Source organism: Rhineura floridana, chromosome 12, assembly GCF_030035675.1.
Source record: "Rhineura floridana isolate rRhiFlo1 chromosome 12, rRhiFlo1.hap2, whole genome shotgun sequence".
In the NCBI taxonomy this organism is placed as follows: domain Eukaryota; kingdom Metazoa; phylum Chordata; class Lepidosauria; order Squamata; family Rhineuridae; genus Rhineura; species Rhineura floridana.
Window position 1 is genome coordinate 41,484,461 of NC_084491.1, and position 20,286 is coordinate 41,504,746.

General features: G+C 43.3%; 1 protein-coding gene across 2 annotated transcripts in view; it reads left to right on the forward strand.

The window, feature by feature from the left end:
* The window catches only part of SIK2 (salt inducible kinase 2), an 89,124-nt gene that overhangs the window by 37,508 nt on the left and 31,330 nt on the right, over positions 1 to 20,286 (forward strand). For both annotated transcript variants that reach the window (XM_061593421.1, XM_061593420.1), the window contains exons 4-5: positions 7,865 to 8,026; positions 18,200 to 18,324. In XM_061593421.1, coding sequence (XP_061449405.1) covers positions 7,865 to 8,026; positions 18,200 to 18,324 — 287 coding nt within the window. The remainder of the gene's footprint in view (positions 1 to 7,864; positions 8,027 to 18,199; positions 18,325 to 20,286) is intronic.

Here is a 20,286-nt window from a genome sequence, read left to right on the forward strand (position 1 = left end):
AGAGGCCAAATAGAGAGGCCTGGAGGGTTGCATTTGGCCCCTAGGCCTGATGTTGAGTTTACTTGGTAATAACCAGCACTTTGAATTGTACCTGGAAATGTACTAGTAACCACTGCAAATTAAACAAAACTGGAGCATTATGCTTTGTATAATGGGTCCCAAATTCTGCTCTGGCACCCTCATTTTGCACCATTCTAAGGGTAGCCCCATACAGTGCATGTTACAATACTTGAGCCTCGATGCAAAGAAGCCATGCATAATAATGACCTGAGCTAACCTGCCTAGAGCCAGTGTGGTGTAGTGGTTTGAGTGTTGGACTACAACCTGGGGGACCAGGGTTCAAATCCCCACGCAGCTATGAAGCTCACTGGGTGACCTTGGGCTGGTCACTGCTTCTCAGCCTCAGAGGAAGGCAATGGTCAACCACCTCTGAATACTGCTTACCACGAAAACCCTATTCATAGGGTCGCCAAAAGTCGGGATCGACAGAGGCAGTCCATTTCCAACCTGCCTTCTCCAGGGAAGGGTGAGCTGGTGCACTAGCTGAAGCTGTGCAAAGGCAGGCTAGTGCAGACAGTGACACCCCTGCCACACACAACTCATTTCAGTCACTTACAGGACAAGAATAGGCCAAAGTGCTTAAGTACATCCATGTGTAGGAAACAACAACAAATAGTCTTGTGGCACCTTAAAAGCTAACAAATTTTACTGCATGGGCTCTAGTCCATGAGAGCTTAGACAGTAATAACATTTATCATCCTTTAAGGTATACACGACGGTTGTTTTTCTTGCTGCAGACTAACACAGCTCCCCTTCTGGAAATTGTAGAAATGGGCCAAGCATTGTTGTTTAAAGTGCTGTATGTGCTTATTGAAGGTTTCAGTCTATAGCAGTCTTTCCCAACCCCAGATGTTGCTGGACTACAATTCCCATCATCCCTTACCATTGACCATGCTGGCTGGGGCTGATGGGAGGTGTGGTCCAACAACAACTGGGGACCCAAAGATTTGGAAAGGCTGGTCTAGAGGAAGGCCAGGCTCCTCACCTTCTAAAGAGGGGCAGATAGTGGCTTGATAGTAGATCCTCTTACAAAGCCTTTGTTCTTCCTGGTAGGGTTTTCACTGCCTCAGGCATAGCCCTGGAGCTTGACATAGACAGTTAATGAGCTCAAGAACAGGAATTTGGGGAACTGATGTTCATCTAATATTGAAGTAGAATTGATGGGTTTTAGTGAAAAATTATGGATGCAACACTTGGCGGAAAAGTAGACCTCACAATTAATTTCCTGGCTTTTGCATCCCCTGATGTCAAGCTTGTGCCTGACAAATCAGGTGGTCTTTGTAACGTATCTGGAGAATGAAAAAAGACATAATAAGCAAAAAAAAATGTGAAGGTGTGGGGAATGATGCTTATCTGACAGCATGTCAATGAGCTAATCCCTGTCAGAATTGGTCTGCTTAGTTAGAGGTTTCCCAAACCTGTGGCTATTGGGAAATTAAATTTTCTAGGCCAACTCTGTTTGGTCTGTTGCAATTACATAACCGGTTTGACTGTAGTCTGCAAGTAAAACCATTAATCATATCTTACAGTGAGATTATTAACAGAAGCAGGGCTTGCATCTATCTGTACATCATCTCCTTTCATTTACATCAAAAGCAAATGCTTTTCATGTGAATTCATCTGACGTTTTGTATACGGAAATTATAATTCTTGGTATTAGTAGCTTGCCAGTATCAGAGCAGTGTGTTTATACAGTACTTCTTACAAAAGTTTATTTTTCAACCTAGAATGCCCTGGTCTAGTTAGCTAAATATTTCCATACCAAAAGTGTGCAGGTGATACATTTTTCCAAAATGTTTTCAAAAGCAATTTAAAATAATTACCATATTTATAAAAACCACTTCTTAAATTCAAAGTGTACTTCACTATGTATGCAGACAAATTTCATTAATTCAAATCTGAAGCCACCATCATGTCACTCATCTTGCCAGGAGGTTGCTGCATAAACTTCATCAGTGAAGGACTCCTGACTTGCTTCCTTTTGCAGAAGGCTGTCTGATTGTGTCAGTTCAATAAAATACTTCTGGCAATCTCTACAGGTAAGCCAAAGGGAGCAGCAAGGCTCTTTGCTGTTAATATACCACATGAGCATCAATGGTGAGAGAGAGATGTCTTAAGTTTGAGGTTTAAGTTCCCTTGTATATCAACTATTTTAGGTTGCCAATAAGCAACAACTCATGGATTTTTTTATGTAAATCACAAATAGTACATCAATAAGGCTAATGGGGAACAGCTGCAGCACTGGGGGACTGCAGAAGACCTGCCCTGGGAGTGAGTACTTGAGCATCTGGGTGCTTGCTTGTTCCTCCTCTCTGGGTTGCTGTCTCTCAAGACAGCTGAAGTCCCTGGTAACTACTACAAGAACTGGGACCCTCACCCTGAATCCAGAGAGAGGCTGTAGTCAATCTTGCAGCCTCTTGCATCAGCTCCTAGCTGGGTTAGGGGGCATAAAAGCCCAGCTGCCCTTGGGTGGTGGCTCTGCCACCAAAGGGGTGAGACTAAAGGGAGCCATTGCTTGTGGAGCCCCTTAGAGAGTCCCGAGGGAGCTACCCCTTCTATTTTTTTAAAACAATCTAGAGACAATTGGTACTGGGGAGGTCATAAGGCACATGTGTAGTTCCTGCGCAGGGTGAGAGCCTGTGCAGTGAACTGAATGATAGAAAGTTGCCAGATGCCTTCAGAGTGAGAGTCTGCAACTGACTGTATATATGCTTTTTTAATGTTGTTGTGATTATACATAATAAATGTATTGTTGTGTTAACAGCGTTTGGACTGTTCGTTTGTGTGAACCGCTTTGAGCACATATGTATTTGTGGAAAATGTGGTGTATAAATAAGTTAAATAACAAAAATAAATAAACAAACAAACCCATGAATACCTTTTTCTTCTAGTCCATCACATCAACAGTGAACAGCCTAAAAAACGTGCTGTGGAATATCTCAGCATTGCCTCCCCTCTCTTCTCCCCCACACCGGCTAAGAGTTCCCATTGCAGCCTCTTAGAACTGCCCTAATTTTAAGATGTTTATGAAATCTCCTTATGTAATTGTTACCAAAGAGTGTCTATCTTTCCTTCTTGTACCACACACTCATCTCCAACCTGGATTGATTATTGTAATGTATTCTAATGTAAATCGAGATGAAAGTAGAAATGCACTTATTCATTCATGAAGTGTTTATGATAATGGGATTCTAAAAGGGGATCTGTGTCTTTTGTAAACTCTTAAAATAAAATTATATACTGAAGCTCGGCACGTTCTATATATCTTTGAGGTAGATGTTACTCTCAATTAGTCCCCCTTTTTCTAACAGTTCCACTACTATGATGTGTGAATGAAATACTAGTTTAGGATTGCATCCAACTAACTTTTAATTGCCCATTAATTGTAATGGGTCTATTCAGAGTATGACTAACACTGGAAACAACTCAATGTATTCCACTTGAATAAATATGCATATCTGTAGAAAAAACCCAATTAAGTAAAGGCTGTGCTGCAGGATGGTACAGGAATGCCATAAGCTTGAGAGAGACTGGGAAGAGAACGTTTGCATTGCTTCAAGAAGTTGGAGAGTGAAAAAAGCATATAAGAGAAGAATCAACTCATTTGAAATGTGGTGCTGGAGGAGAGCTTTGCGGATACCATGGACTGTGAAAAAGACAAATAAAGAACAGATTAAACCAGAACTATCACTAGAAGCTAAAATGATGAAACTGAGGTTATCATACTTTGGACACATCATGAGAAGACATGATTCACTAGAAAAGACAATAATGCTGGGAAAAACAGAAGGGAGGAAGACCAAACAAGAGATGGATTGATTCCACAAAGGAAGCCACAGACCTGTACTTACAAGGTCTGAACAGGGTGGTTTATGACAGATGCTCTTGGAGGTCACTGATTCATAGGGTTGCCATAAGTCATAATTGACTTGAAGGGAGATAACAAGAAGAAGAAGTTTGGATGAATTAGCTATCCTGTTAGCGGAAGGCAACCACTTTCTATGTAGCCTGCTTCCAGGGCCAACAGAGTACAGATATTGAGCTGCTAGCTAATGCTAGCTGCTTTGGCTACAGGAATAGTGAAAGTTTGACATACTGGAAAATCCCTGTCAGATTTTCTCCAGCAAACAAAGCAAGATTCCAGTCTAATGTAGTCATTGTCATTGTTACTATTTAAATATATGCGTATGAGAAATCTAAATGTCCACCAGAGAAATACTCTGAGGACTTGTGCCGAAAGATCAGAATTCCACTTTTGTATATGCTGATATCAAGCTAGCATAACAACCACACACTCGGTAAAGATTCTTTTCAAGTGACAAATACTGCTCACTCGCTCTCTTGCCTTCTAATTCACAAGCAACCTACTTTGAGGTAGACACAGTAAAGTCCAGTGCAACTATTGTATAGCAAGCAGATTGGGGTGGATTCCAGCCAGGGGTTCTTTACCAGCTCAGTCCCCCTCAATATATTCTTTACCATAAACAAACAGTTTAGCTGGTACTGTTTGTTCTTTTGACTTTTTTTTGTGTTTCTGAAGTACTGCCAGAGGAAAACGTTTGTTCCTTCTCCCTGTGTATTAAGTTTCATTATGCATGTTCCAAGATGTAGAGTGTTGTTTTTCTTTGCGTCTAAATTTCCCCTCCAGCAGTGTGGGGATTACAACCTTTGTCCATCATCTGTAGCATCTTAAAGCATTTCAGTCATCAGTTAGTAAGCAAGAATGGCTAGGGCCTTCTCTCATTATACTAGAACCTGGGGTCATCCAAAGAAGCCGCACGGTGGAAGATTCAGGACATACCAAAAGAAAGTACTTTGCTCCACAGGTAAATGTGATGGAATTTGCTACCACAAATTCTATAACAAGATGCGGTTATGGCCACCAACGTAGGCAGCTTTAAAAGGGGATTAGACAGTTTTGCAGAGGATAAGGCTATCAGTGGCTATTAGTCATGATGGGTGTGTGTGCCTTTGAGTACCAGTTGCTGTCATGAGGTTTGCTTAATTGTTCCAAGCATGCTGTACTGCATAGGAGTACATGACAGATCTAAAACAAGTTTTGTCATGGCATGGTAATGCCAAAATGAAATAAGATGAAATAAAGCATGCATAAGTTGTTTAGTAGTTGCATAAGTAGATGTGGACATCAAGCCCTGTTTGAACCTTAAAGATGTCTTTTTTTTCCAGAATACTGAATCTGGAAAGAAAATATATTAGGTTGCTGCCTTTGGGTGGTATATAACTAACCTGTCTTGTCAGGGCAGAGATGTCTGCTAGCGCAGTGGGACTTTCCCCTCTCTCCTCCCCGAATCTGCTCTGGAAGGTTGGGGAAACCCCTCAAACAGATTTGGGGGGTGCACAGGGGCAGGAGAGGAAGAAAGTCTACACTTTTTGCTTTTCATTTTTGGTAAGAAAAGGAAGACCTCTCCCACTTCAAGACCATATATGCTGTTGGATTAGCAATTTGTGGCTAAATAAAGGCATAACTAGAGAGCCAGTGTGGTGTAGTGGTTAAGGTGTTGGACTACGATCTGAGAGACCAGGGTTTGAATCCCCACACAGCCATGAAGCTCGCTGGGTGACCTTGGGCCAGTCATTGCCTCTCAGCCCCAGAGGAAGGCAATGGTAAACCACCTCCAAATACTGCTTACCATGGAAACCTTATTCATAGGGTTGCCCATAAGTCAGAATCGACTTGAAGGCAGTCCATTTTTCAGAGACATAACTATGGTAGTAGTGAGCATATTGGCGGTCTGTTAGCAGGCTGATGAGTTGCTTTTCATTTTTGTCTTGAATTTCATCTTATTATTTGTGCAGAAATCCTGCTAACTATGTTATTGCGGATACTATTGGGGGGGGGATGAATGATATATTTTATATTCCATCTAAACATGTATACCCAGAGTAGATTGTGTATCCAGAGTAGAGAATATGGTCAACATCCAAGATGCACTTGGATAAAATCAGTTTTGATGTGTAGGTGTTTATTGCTATTGATTCATGCAGTTTCTTAGGTAATTTTCTCCTCTTCTCCGAGGAAATAAATTGTGTTACACTCTAGCAAGATTAATATACTCTGTTAGATTAATATACCCTTAAATCTGTAGCTGGCATGCCTGCATCTCTTGAGCAGAAATATTGTTTGTGTGTTTCAGAAATTCTGTGCTTTCTTTCAGGGCAAATCCCTTCCCAATGTAGCTTACATCAAAACCATAAGACACCGCTTCAATAAAACCACAATATAAAACTAAAACTTTATGACCTGAAACAGAGGCAGTTAAAACAATACAGATTACCGCCTATTAAAAAGCTGTGTGAAGACTTTTTTTAAAATTAGGGTCAGTTTAAAAACCAGTAGATAGTAGGAGCCATACACAATCATCCTAGAGAGAGAATTGTACCTAAAGGGCCCTTGTCTTGTGTGCTCACCAGTCTAATGGGTCTTGACGGCAGGGCCTCTGAGGCCGGTCCCAAGGCCCAGGCAGATTCAGATAGATGCAGCTTTCCTCCAAATCCCTGGTCCAAAACCGTTACGCAGGAATATGAATTTATAGTTTATCATTATTGATCCTCCCTTTTTAAAAAAAAGTGGCTAAAATAAACTTCTCATTATAAACCTCTTAATCAACGTACTGTATTGGCTCTTCGCCTTCTCCTTCCTGCTCTTCCCAACCGTGTTTCATATGTCAGCTTGCTTTGTGGGTGGGTAGGTGGGGCCAGGGGAGACAAAGAGAAGAATTCTGGGGTGAAAACCTTTGTGGGCCTGATATGGCCACAGGCCTGACTTTGCCAGCTCCTGCTTTCAGCAGGGGTCTTGGCTTTGAAGGCGCTGTCCTTTCCAGGAGGAGACGGGGAGAAGCATCTGTCTTCACGTCCCACTTTTTGTTAATTAGCAATGTTGCCATTTGTTCCAGTGGAGTGAAGAACAGGATTACATTTTGAATCAGCTGTAACCCCCACCTCACCCCCAGCGATTTGAGGCAGAGCAAGAGTTGAATAGGCTTTTCTGCACTCGGCAAGAAGTATACTGTCAGCAACCATGTGCACCTTTGGGAGGAGTTTCACGTGCAAAGTTCTTCTTCCGGACTCGTGTTTTATGTGGAGGGTGTATTTTTCCAGTCAAGATACATCCAAATATTCACAACTTTTGTTTGGTCAGCTGATCTTCATGAAAATTATTGGTCCCTATCACTGAGATCATCTGGATGCCTAGGAAATTGGATCCTAGGAATCTGTAGCATTTTTCAACTCTGCTTTGACCATAATAGATGTCATTTATTTCAGAATATTGGGAAAGGAAATATAAGAAAGATTGCTGTCTTTATTATTTTCCTTGGGACCAACAAAGCTGCATGCTTTTGCGGTTCATTTCTTTTTTTAAATTAAGGAAATCACTGGTTCAGTCTCCCTCCCCACTCTCTTTGTGCCATATATAAGAAACTCAAGGTAGGCCCCAGGCAAAGACAACACCTTTGTTTTCTCTAGTAAACAGTCAGTACAGAATGTACTATGAAGGAAGGGTGAAATGTTGACTCTCCAGTAGATGCTGAATTTACTGTTTTTTGTCCTTGTCACATCCAGAGGCTATGAACAAGAACATTCAAGGTTTCCTCCTAGTGACCAAACCTAGGAGCAGAAATGTTACATCACATCATGGGCAACCACCACATGATGGTTTACCAATTAACCTGGGAAAGAGAATGTCACACAGCTTCCTTTATCTACCTGTGATGCATGTCAGAAAGCCTGAAGATGTTTTTTTCCAATATGATTAACCCTTTGAAACTCATCTTTCTTTCCACAGATTACCTTGCTAACCATGGCCATTTGAGTGAGTCTGAGGCCAGGCGCAAATTCTGGCAAATCCTCTCCGCTGTTGAATACTGTCACAGCCGTAAGATTGTGCACCGTGACCTCAAAGCTGAAAACCTCCTGCTTGATAACAACATGAATATTAAAATAGCAGGTACCCCAAAATACTTTTTCCCCTTTCATCCTAATGCCTGGGGAACGAATCCTTCTCTCCTCCAAGTGACCTTTGCAAACATCCCATGGCAACCCTGGAGAAAGTGGAGAGAGGATTGCCTGATTTGCCTGTCTTGCATTGTGGGTGATGCAGGATTTTGACATTAAGTTCTTCCCAGAAATAGCCCCCACTTGTACTGTATGTCTTTCTTGGGGAAATGGCAGTAATTTTGTAGGGTTTTATGAATTTTTGTAGTGTCATGACAACTTGCTAGCACTGCCAGATGCGCAGGTTACAATCAAATTTAATCAAATAATTCTTCAGTATAAAGAAAGCTCAAAATGGTAACTCTGGATTATTTTAGCATGCTTGATTTAATTTTAATTACAAATTTAGACACAGCAGATGTTCTTTGCAATAGATAATTTTCTTTTGCCTCCGTATAATACTAAGGATCCTTGGATTGCCAGACCAGAATTTCAAAAATGAGGGACACTCATTTTTAAGCTGCTGTGAGTTCTATAGAGCAGTAGAATTCTTGGAATAAAAGATGTCTGGCAAGTTCTCCAGATGGTGTTTAGCTCCAAGAAGGAGGGAATAATGGCTGTTTAAGACTTGTTAGCATCTTCTTACGAAGGGATAGATGACAGGGAAAGAAGAGCAGCTGCTTTAAGGAAAAAGTTGGCAGTAAAGTTAGCATGTTAAAAACAAATCCCCATGAAATTAAAAATCACTCTGGAAGATGCACAGTGCTGGCATCAAACGCTAGCACTGCATACAGGAGGGTAATGATACAATAGCCCAGCCTCCCCCAATCTGGTGCCCTCCAGATGTGCTGGCTGGGGCTGATGGGAGTTGTAGTCGAAAACATCTGGAGGGCACCAGGTTGGGAAAGGCTGCAGTAGCTCATATACTTGTGCTGCTGCGGTGAATGTGTGTGTCATGGAAAATATCCTTGTTTCATTAAAAATTGCTTCCATGTTTTAAGGGAGATTTCTTTAAATTTGGCAACCCATGGGCTTAGAACTTGCAAGTCCAACGGAGGCATCCAAAGCACTGTCTGTTCCACCTGTACTGGATCAGTTTCAATTATTGCAGCCTGAGCATGTGGACAAGCTGCTTGAAGAAGTATGGCCCACCACCTGCTTGCTTGACCCTTGCCCATCCTGGCTGCTGAGAACTGGCCATAGGGGACTGACTGACTGGGTCCAAGGAGTGATTAATGCTTCACTGGAAGAGGGGGAGGTACCATCTGCTTTGAAGGAGAACCTCTCTGGACCCAGAAGCATTAAACAGCTATAGCCCAGTGGCAAATAATCCTTTTTGGAGCGAGGTGCTTGAGAAGGTGGTGGTGGTCCAGCTTCAAGCATGCTTAGAGGAAACTAATTACTTAGATATGTTCCAGTCTGGCTTCAGGCCTGGCCTTGGCACTGAAGCTGCCTTGGTCGCACTGGTTGATGACATCCTTCAGGACAGAGATAGGGGAAATGTAACCCCGCTCATTCACTTTGATCTCTCAGCTGCTTTTGTTACTGCTGACCACGGTATCCTTCTAAAATGTCTCAAGAAGGTGGAGGTTGGGGGCACTGTGCTTCAGTGATTCCGCTCCTACCTCCAGAGCCACTTCCAAAAAGTAGTTATGGGAGTCTACTGTTCAGCACCGTGGGAATTATCCTGTGGTGTTCTGCAGGGTTCCATCTTGTCCCCAATGCTATTTAACATCTATCTGAAACCGCTGGGAGCTGTCATCAGGAGATTTGGAGTGAGGTGCCATCAATAGGCAGATGACACCCAGCTCTACCTATCTGTCCCATCTAATCAAGAGAGGCAGTTGAGGTGCTTGGAGGCAGTGATGGGCTGGATGTGGGCCAATAAACTGAGCCTGAATCCTGAAAAGATAGTTGTGTGTCCACAGTTCTCATGTCCACGAGGTGGGAAGATGGCCTGTTCTGGATGCGGTTGCTGCAGACCTTTCCAGCTTGGGGGTAACTCCTTGATCCGGCACTGTCACTGGAGGTTCAGGTGGCCTCAGTGCCTTTTTGTAGCTTCGGCCCCTTTGGGACAGAGAAGACTTGGCCACAGTGCTCCATGCTCGGGTAACTTCCAGACTGGATTATTGCAATGCGCTCTATGTGGGGCTGCCCTTAAAGACGACTTGGAAACTTCAACTGGGACCAAAATGCACCACCCAGATTACTCTTGGGTGTTGAGATCAGCAGAGGGGGCCCTTTTGGTAGTTCTACCGCTCTGGGAAGCTCAGGGGGGGTGGCCTGGACGAGGGCATTCTTGTGGCAGTCCTTAAGCTGTGGAACTCCCTCGCCACTGAGGTATGTCTGGCAACTTCATTGTACGACGTTTGACACATGCTGCAGACGCACCTCTGTACCCTGGCCGCCTTCGACACCTGAGATGCCTATTTTTAGGATCCACCCTATTTTCTGTGATGTTGATTAGGTTGTGTTTAACTGTTTTAATTATGTGTTTTAAAACTGTAACTCTCCCTGAGACCTCTGGGTGAAGGGTGGGTAAATAATAGTAATAATAAATCAGTAGATCCTTTGTAGTCAATCCATTGGGCATGGAAATGGAACACATGTTAAGCCATAGTTTAGTGAAATCCATGCAAAAAAAAAAAAAAAAAAAAGAGGAAGGTAAAAATAACACCAGTGGTTTGTTAAGGGTATATTAGAATGAGATTTTGTTTTGCAGGGAAGTCAGCGAAGTCCATTTGCTCTTGCACCTCTAAAACAAATGGATCGCTTGCATACAAAATAATTATGTGAACTATTTTGTACTAAACTGTCTCCTTAAAACATCTCTGATATTTCTTCCTCCCCAGTATTACCAGAAATATACATTGTAAAGAAGAAGTTGGGAAATGGGAAAGTGTTCAGTTCCTCACACTACCTAATTTACTGTGCTACGAAAAATGGGGATAAGAACATAAGAAGAGCCTGCTGGATCAGGCCAGTGGCCCATCTAGTCCAGCATCCTGTTCTCACAGTGGCCAACCAGGTGCCTGGGGGAAGCCCGCAAGCAGGACCCGAGTGCAAGAACACTCTCCCCTCCTGAGGCTTCCAGCAACTGGTTTTCAGAAGCATGCTGCCTCTGACTAGGGTGGCAGAGCACAGCCATCATGGCTAGTAGCCATTGATAGCCCTGTCCTCCATGAATTTGTCTAATCTTCTTTTAAAGCCATCGAAGCTGGTGGCCGTTACTGCATCTTGTGGGAAAATCCTTCCAGATCTCCTCTTGAGAATCTCTTAGGGCAGGAAAGGAAGGAGTGAAGGACAGAAAAGCTACACAGTAAAAGGATGGATGTGAAACTTCTTTCTGCTGACGAACTTGAGTATTTCATGTTGTGACAAGAACCCTTCCTACTTCATTCTGCAAGTAGAATCACTTTATCAACTGGAGTTGTTCTTGTAGTGTTCAGGGCCAGCACCAGGCATGAGTGGGCCCTTCAGCACCAGCCTGTCCTGGGGCCTTGGCGCTGTAGCCCCCCCCATGCAGGCAGCGCAGGGCTTATAAGCCAGCCCACCTACCTCTCCCATCCCTGTGAATGACATACATGCATGCTTGCTGTCAACCAAGATAGTGGTGGGAGCATCAGCCTATTAGGGAAGCCTCCACCACCATCTTTGTTGATGGCAGGCAGGCATGCACAGTGCGCATGTCATTCACAGGGATGGGAGAGGTAGTTGGGGTGTGCGTGTGGGCTTATTGAAGCCCATGCTGACTATTGGAGTGTGTGTGCTTGGGAGCTCCCTCTCCACAGTCTGCTGCAAGGTCAGGAACAGAGGCTACCCTCCCATCTTTAAGAGGAGCACAGCCTGGCTGCCCTCTGATACCGACCCTGGTGGTATTATCTGTCTTTTTTTTTAAAGAACTCATCAGCAAGCCATGAGAACGTCTCTGGCAGTTTAGGGGCCATCTGCTCATGGTAATTGAGTATCTCGGTTTTTCACACCTCTATCAGCAGAGGTGATGCTTGCTTTGTTGCAGCCCATGTCCTTTGGAATTTTGGTCCTTGTACTGTAGGCCTCTGTGTCCTCCTTGATGATTTCAGTGCTGAAAAAATGAACACTGATATTGAGTTATTAGGACACTGTGACCTAAAGGCTCAAAGCTTGCACTGAGTTTCCACTGCATGTGAACAACGTCATCTGGTTACTTGACATGTTTCTTACATTTTTATTCTGCCCTCCTTCCATGGTCATGCGTGGCTTCACTTTGTATTCTCACAGTGATTCTGTGGGGCAGGTTAGGCTGAGAGTGTCAGGTCCGAAGTGGCAGAGCAGGGATTTGACCCTGGCTGTAGCCTCTGTTTTTAATCCAGCCCTCGGTCTCCATACCCGCTGTCTACTAAAGCATTAAGTGGTCTGCCAAGACCATCAGCAGTTCTCAAGTTGTCTGTGGAGAAAAAAGTTTAGCAACCATTGTTTTAAATTATATTTCATAAGAGTCCTGTAGAATCAGAGCAAAGGTCTATCAAAGCCAGCATCCTGTTCCCAGCATTGACTAGCCAGACGGTTCCTGGCAGCTCACGAGTAGGATATGAAGACAGTAGCCCTCCCTGGCATTCACAGGTACACTGCCTCTGAAAGTGGAGGTGCTATTTAGCTATCCTGGCCTGTTGTCTTTGACAGGCTTATTCCCCAGGAATTTATTTCTTAGCCACTGTAAATCACCACATAATTTCATACTATTTTTGCTCAATGTATGATAAATATTTTTTAACTGTTTTTGGGACTCCCTCTTGAAATCCAAGCAACTGATTTTGTATCTCTGTGATACTGTGTCTGTCTTGTCTGCTTGAAGATAACCTTTGCACTTCTCTAAAGGAATATACCCAAATTAAAAGTGATCTTATTTTTAAATATTTAATCTTCCCTTTCTGAAAAGACTTTGTATTCTCCAATTAATGCTTGTTCAGACATTTCCCCCTAGATAATCAATACCCACAAGGAAGTGAATCACAGCTCAGTGTCTTGAGTAGATACAGAGGGCCATGTACCAAATGGTGACTTATCACTTTGGATCATGTAGCCGTTTCCTACATTGATAATCATCTGTGCAGTCAGTTTTACACTCCGCCTTCGTTCCCCAGATTTCTGATCAGCTGGGTAAAATTTTCATAACACTAGAGTGGATGGTTCAGATGACTGACCTTAGCAAGCTCTAATATATGTACTGCAGTAGGTTTATTGGCAAGTGGTTGTCTGGACTCTTGTGAGAATTCTCCTCTAGAGAGGGGCAAGGTGTGTGTCTGAAAAAAATGGAAATGGACTGCCTTCAAGTCGATTCCGACTTATGGCGACCCTATGAATAGGGTTTTCATGGTAAGCGGTATTCAGAGGGGGTTTACCATTGTCTCCCTCTGAGGCTGAGAGGCAGTGACTGGCCCAAGGTCACCTAGTGAGCTTCATGGCTGTGTGAGGATTCGAACCTTGGTCTCCCAGGTCGTAGTCCAACACTCTAACCACTACACCACACTGAAAAAACGGCAAATAATTCTTTGGGACAGAGGAAGCTGCCTTATACAGAGTCAGGCAATTGGTCCATCTAGCTCAGTATTGTCTACACTGACAGGCAGTGGCTCTCCAGGGTTTCAGGTAGGAGTCTCTCCCAGTCCTGCTGGGGATTGGACCTGGGATTTCTGCATGCAAGGCAGAGACTCTACCACTGAGCTACGGCCCTTCTTGGGAGAGAATGCAGTCCTGTTGGCTATTCTGAGAAGATATTCTTCTGGTTAGATTTTGAGGGGCTTGTGAAGGTGGTCGTTAAGAGCACGAACCGTCCAAGTGCTGTGCAAGTGGTGGCACAGTATATGTCTTTTAATGGGCCCCTTTTACGAAAGGAAGAAGCTGTGAGGGACCTGACTTTTATTTGCAGCACTTTTGAGCCTACAGAGTTGCTGCTCTCTTGTGTGTTCTCAGCCTGCTTCTTCAAGTCCACGTTAGCCTCTTTTAAAGGCCAGGAGGGTTAAATCCAGCAGAGCAGTTTGAACATCAGAGTGATGCTGTGCACGGTCCCCTTGTTCTGACAGCAGTTGGGTCATTTGAAGGAAAGTGGGTACGGGAGACTATTATTTTGAAAGGGCTCACGGCAGCCTTTTCTGCTGGTGGACGGTGTAACATGCATTGACGTCAGAACTGGGTGATCAGTGATCAGTATTCAGTTCCTGCAGTGGGTCAGGTTTATTTCTCTCACTCATTTTTTTCCTTTTATCAGCACCTCTCTTTGCAATTACTGCCTTGCTCACATTACCAAATAACAAAAGATCCACACGTCTACCTAATGAAGCCGAGTAAGTTGCCTTCTGTTAGCAAACAAACCCACTTTCTTGAAATTACTCCCCTTTTAAACTCATTTGCTCTCTTTAAATGAAAGGTTTTTCAAAATTTTGCAGCTGAAAAAAGAGGGGTCATCTTTTGCTCTGGTTTGCTATAGATGTTTCTGTTTCTCATACATAAAGCATTATATAAAAGCATAGGAACGCACTGTGTTTGGGTTTTTTTGGGGGAATTTGATGTGCAGTATTGCGTAACAAGTATTCCCTGGTTGTACAAGGCCCTGTAATTTTACCTTATCAAAAGTATGCATAATCTGATTCATAGTTTTTCCAAGGACGAAATCCTTAATTCATGCTGAAAGACTGTTGCCTGCCTGCCTGCCTGCCTGTCTCAACCTAGGGAGGTGTGTGTGCATTTGTGTTTTAAATCTCAGCTCAGTATGACAGATTTGAGAATTGTAAGGAAAGCCTCTTAACACCGGCATAGAAGTCAAGGTGGAAAGAAATTGCTTCATCTCTTTTCAAAGTTTGCTAAAGCCAGACAGTGATAACAACTGGCTAGCAGAGGGCATTAGTTATCACAGATTAATTCTGCAAAACCTAGACTGGGGGGAGGTAGAATGAACAGGGAAATAGGAGGCGAACCACCATCTGGGCTTCCCAGCAGTGTTCAAGTAAAAAAAGAACAAGCTTCTTCCCCTCGAGAAGATTATCACTTCATGGCTGGAAAGGAGCTCAAAGTAAATTAGCCCATCCCCTGCCTTTAAGGAGATCGATACCTTTACAACGCTCAGCAGGTATTTATTTTTGTTCTGTTAGGGACTTCATAACATCCCTTTTGCAATTAATTCTGTGGCTCTTGTTCCTTGTTTAAAGAAATTATAGCCAGCCTTCTTAAAGCACATGTGAGCCATCTTTTAAAAAAAAAAAAAGGTGAAACAGTTTCAGTGCCTTTAGCTGTATTCTCTTAGGTTTGTGTAGGATTTATCTTTATTTTAAAATTTTAAAAAGCTGAATCTTAAGGCTGTAGGTGGGTCACAAAATGTATAACATGCAATCTCAGCAGTCGCCATCTACAGTAAAACAAGTAGTTGTATATCCTGAAAAAATAGTGGGGTGGAAACTACTCTTCCTTGGCACTGATGAAAAGTGGCTGCTCATAAGGGGGACAGTCTTCTGTATCTGTACTCCTATACTTGTCATGCAGAACTGCTTGAAACTCAGTTCCTTATTTGTATATTGTTTCCAGTGTGAAGAGGGCATGTTAACACCCAGATGAACTTTTGCACTTGGCATCCACATGTTAGACCTCATAGAGAGAGTCTCCCTATTATGATTAGAGTAGTCTGAAAGCCCCTGCCTTTGCATCAAACAAGGAGGCAGAGATTGTACGTCATGATCTAGGAATCCACTTCAGGCTGCTTCTAGAAGCACAGGTCATGCAAGGTAAACTTGGGAGCTTGTTCTCCAGCATAATGCAGCAAGCTCTCCCTGGAGCAGATTGAAGTCTCAATGCTGCATGTACAACTGCAGCATTTATCTAGTCCTGCCGTTTGCTGATCAGTGCCACATGGCACTCGCACGCCTTGGAACTGTTCAGATGGGAGATAAGACTAAACTAACAGCTCTGTTACCAAACTGCCTTTTAGATTCACTCCAAGGTTTCCTGGACCTCATGATTATACACAAGAAGATGTTAGGATTGTTAGTCTGGGGTGCAATTCTTTGCAGTGACACAGTTGGAAACCTAGCTTGTGCACTTCTGTGTTCTGTGGAAAGGTAGTCGGAGCAGCTCTTCTAGAGGGGCCATTATTAAGTCATAAGCTGTGCACCTTGCTTATGCTAACAGCAAGTGTTCATGAAGGCATGCTGTACAGATCTTGCATTATAAATGTGCTGCAAACGATGTGTGTTATACTTTCGACAGCAGTATTTGACAGAATAGGACTGAGAGAATTTATTTATTTATTATTTCAATTTGAAACTGGAAACATAGATTTGCTTGTCTCCTGGAGGCTTTTAAAGCAAGAATGCTATACTGGGTCAAATTGGTGCCCTCATGATCCTTTGTTTCGACTCTCAGGCTAATTGTGCAGGTGACATTAAAATGTACAAGGGCACAAATGAGCCCTTGCATTCTCTCTCTTCACCAGGCACAAATGAGCTCTTGCATTCTCCCTCTTCACCAGGCTACTTAATTGTTCACCTCCACTTTTGCTCTTGAGCCTTAAGTTCTGCCCTGTAAGCTGTTCTTACTATGCAGGTAACATTTTAGCTCCCTTTAAGGCTCTCAACATCAGGGTAACTGCAGTCACTTCTTGGGTATGGATCTGCAATACATTTAGCTGGGCTGGAGGTTGACAATTGCCCGTGATAGTTATGCACTTGCAGCTTCCTGATGAGAGTTTTGTATGCATGGCAGAGACCTGTGCAAAGTAGAACATGAATTTGAGTCCCCAGAGAGGGAAAAGAAAACGAGAATCCAGGCTATGGCTATTTCCTCAGGGTCCAGGCTGAAAACCAATTTCAGATTCCTAAGTGCCACCATCACCAGCACCTGTGATTATTCTAGCCCTGTCTTCTAGGAGCAATGCTTTTTCACAGGATCAAACAAAATGGGTGCCCAGTGGCAGCACTCTTGTATAGAATTACACCCCGTTTCTTCAGCATCTTTATGGGTTTAAGTTAATGGCCTTAGATGTGTGAATTGCACATCTTGATTGATATTAAAAAAACCCGCAGGGCTATACATAGCACCTTCACAGTGAAGTCACAGTACTTGGAAGCAGCAACTGCGTAAGCTGCCTCTAATGGGAACCCATAAACAAGGCCTGAAAGAACCCCAAACTGCCATCATTCTAGAGTTGTTCAGTGCAGCTCATAAGATTGGTTTATTACATTCTGGGCAACCAGAATGATCAAGGGGATGGAGTGACTCCCTTATGAGGAAAGGTTGCAGCATTCGGGGCTTTTTAGTTTAGAGAAAAGGCGGGTCAGAGGAGACATGATAGAAGTGTATAAAATTATGCATGGCATTGAGAAAGTGGATAGAGAAAAGTTCTTCTCCCTCTCTCATAATACTAGAACTCGTGGACATTCAAAGAAGCTGAATGTTGGAAGATTCAGGACAGACAAAAGGAAGTACTTCTTTACTCAGCGCATAGTTAAACTATGGAATTTGCTCCCACAAGATGCAGTAACGGCCACCAGCTTGGATGGCTTTAAAAGAAGATTAGACAAATTCATGGAGGACAGGGCTATCAATGGCTACTAGCCGTGATGGCTGTGCTGTGCCACCCTAGTTAGAGGCAGCATGCTTCTGAAAACCAGTTGCTGGAAGCCTCAAGTGGGGAGAGTGTTCTTGCACTCGGGTCCTGCTTGCAGGCTTCCCCCAGGCACCTGGTTGGCCACTGTGAGAACAGGATGCTGGACTAGGTGGGCCACTGACCTGATCCAGCAGGCTCTTCTTATGTTCTTAGGAAGGGAGGGAGATATCTTGAAAGCGTAACATTTGATAGTGCTTGGCATGAAGTTAATATAACATTTCGTGAGGCAGGGGTCTGGTTAAAATCCCATGATGGGAGAAGTCTGCAAGCACCTGGATTTTCTTCCCCAGGATTTGGACTGCTTTGCTGGATCCCAAACACTTACTGAGGAGCTGAAGAAATTTGTTGAGCTGTGAAGACTTGGGCAAGAAGATGGAGTTTCTGTATATAGTTATGAGCCAAACCAGAACTGCTGGAGGTGCAAAGAGCCCATGGGAATCTTGGGGTTTAATGTACATCAGGCTAGGCCCCATTTCCTTATGTTGACCAAATCAAAGAATACCTTCAGCCTGGACTTGAAAATGTGGCTCAATTGTCTATTTCTCTCTACAGATTTTGGATTTGGAAACTTCTACAAAAGTGGTGAGCCTCTGACAACGTGGTGTGGCAGCCCTCCGTATGCAGCTCCTGAAGTGTTTGAAGGGCAGCAGTACGAGGGTCCACAGCTGGATATCTGGGTATCTCAGCTATATTATTTTTAAAGAAACTGCTAACAGTTACATTTTGCTGCTCTTACTAATCGCTAGATGAGTTGGTCTTGCTTCTTCAGACGTGTCACTAATGCTTAGTATCTGTGAGACTGGGAAGTGGGAGTTCCTTTGAAACTTACCTCTGTTGTAACAGGAAACAATTCAGCCAATGCAGAAAGATGGTCCTCTGTCTGTTGAATCTATGCAAGGCTGTGGTTTAGCACGCTAATTCCTCCTTCCTTGGGAACTCAAACCAAAGTGAAGGTTCTGCATTCTCAGTATGGCCAGAGGGATTATCTGAGACATTTGCACATGGCTGCTATCTGTCCTCTCTTTCAGTTGAGAGAACAGTTTGCCTTGAACAGTTCTTCTGCGGGCAGGTGCACGTGGCTGAACCAAAATATGTACGTGTGTGTGTGTGTATACCTGTGTGTGTTTGCTTCATGCTACTCTAATGGGAAAGGACACATGGGAGGACAAGAAAATCTAGCAAAGCACATAAAGGAGAGAGGGTGTGCTGAGCCAGGCTCCTTTAAACGTTTTAATGCAGTGTCAGGCGTACTGCTCTTCAGTTTATTTATTTGGGGGGTATAATTTGGTCTTAGTGTCTCCTGGTATTAGCAATGCATCCAGAGCATGGCTTTGCAGTCTGTCATGGTGCCGGAGTTTAGGGGCTAAGACTTGTCAGTCTGAACATCTCACAAATGCACATCTCGGCGTCTCTGGCACCAGTTTGCGGCCATGGGGAGTGTGCTATAAGTCACTTCAGTGAGGAAAACAGTAACATCAGAAGCGCTATACTTTCAGTCTGTTTACACCAAGCGTAAACCTGTTTGCTGCCCAGGGCTCGCTTGGAAGAAGGGCAGGATATAAATTTAATAAATAATCATCATCTGATAATTATCATTTACACCATGGGCAAAGTGAAAACTGCCCTGTTGGAACTGGCCCTTCGTCTTCAGAAATGAGGCAGGATGCTGACATTAGTGCTTGTGTTCTGCTGCATGAAGAGATCCGCATTGTTTAACAAATAAACACATCTCGACAGGAGTTCCCCTTTAATGAGGAAACAGTTACTGCCTCATTGCGCCCGTTGTCCTTTAACTTCCAAATGAACTTAGTGCACACCTCAAACACACCCAAGGATTTACAGCCCTTAATGTTCTGTGGGGATATGCCAGACCAACAGGAGTTTTTAGAAATATTTTGGGAAACGATTGACTTTGTTAAGTTGCTAACAAAAATATATTTCAAAACCAGATTAAAAGCTTTCACTTTACAATATAAACACTCTTTTTTAAAATAAATAAATATGTGTGTCTTGCAAAACTAGTCAGTGTTCCCACAGTTCTGACTGTGGGGTTTGCATTTATTCTTCTCTTACTCTGTCCTCCCAAATCTATACTGGCTAAAACAGCTCAGAGAAAGGGCTCTGCCTAGAGTGCCATAACTTGCTGGGGAGGACAGATTATCTGCATTTTAAAGAAGGAAAGCATCTAAGACCTACATATATAACGCTGATAATTCAATGAGTGTGCTAGGTTATGTCACTCTACTCTCTCTGTGGCATTAAACCGTTGGGCAGATTTTAAGACTTTCATTTGATGCTACCAGATAATGTGCATACTCTCAGATGAGCTGAGTTAGATGAGCTGAGTTTTCACATTATAGCATGTTGCTGCTACTTTGAGATTGTCTCTCCCCTTGTTCTCTCCCCTCTTTCCCTCCCCTGTTTTATGTAATACACCTTAGCAAGCTTTGCATAGAATCAGAATTTGAGGCTCTTATCCTGACCTTCACAGGGATTTTCCCCCCTAAGCTTTTGCAAGTCAGGAACTAGAGAGGATCAGACTTGTGTTTTCTGAGCGGAATGAATGCAAGCAAACTCCGGGGTGGGATTCAGATGTGAATTAAGAATACTTGTGCAGGGGTTGAAGAGAGTTTATATTT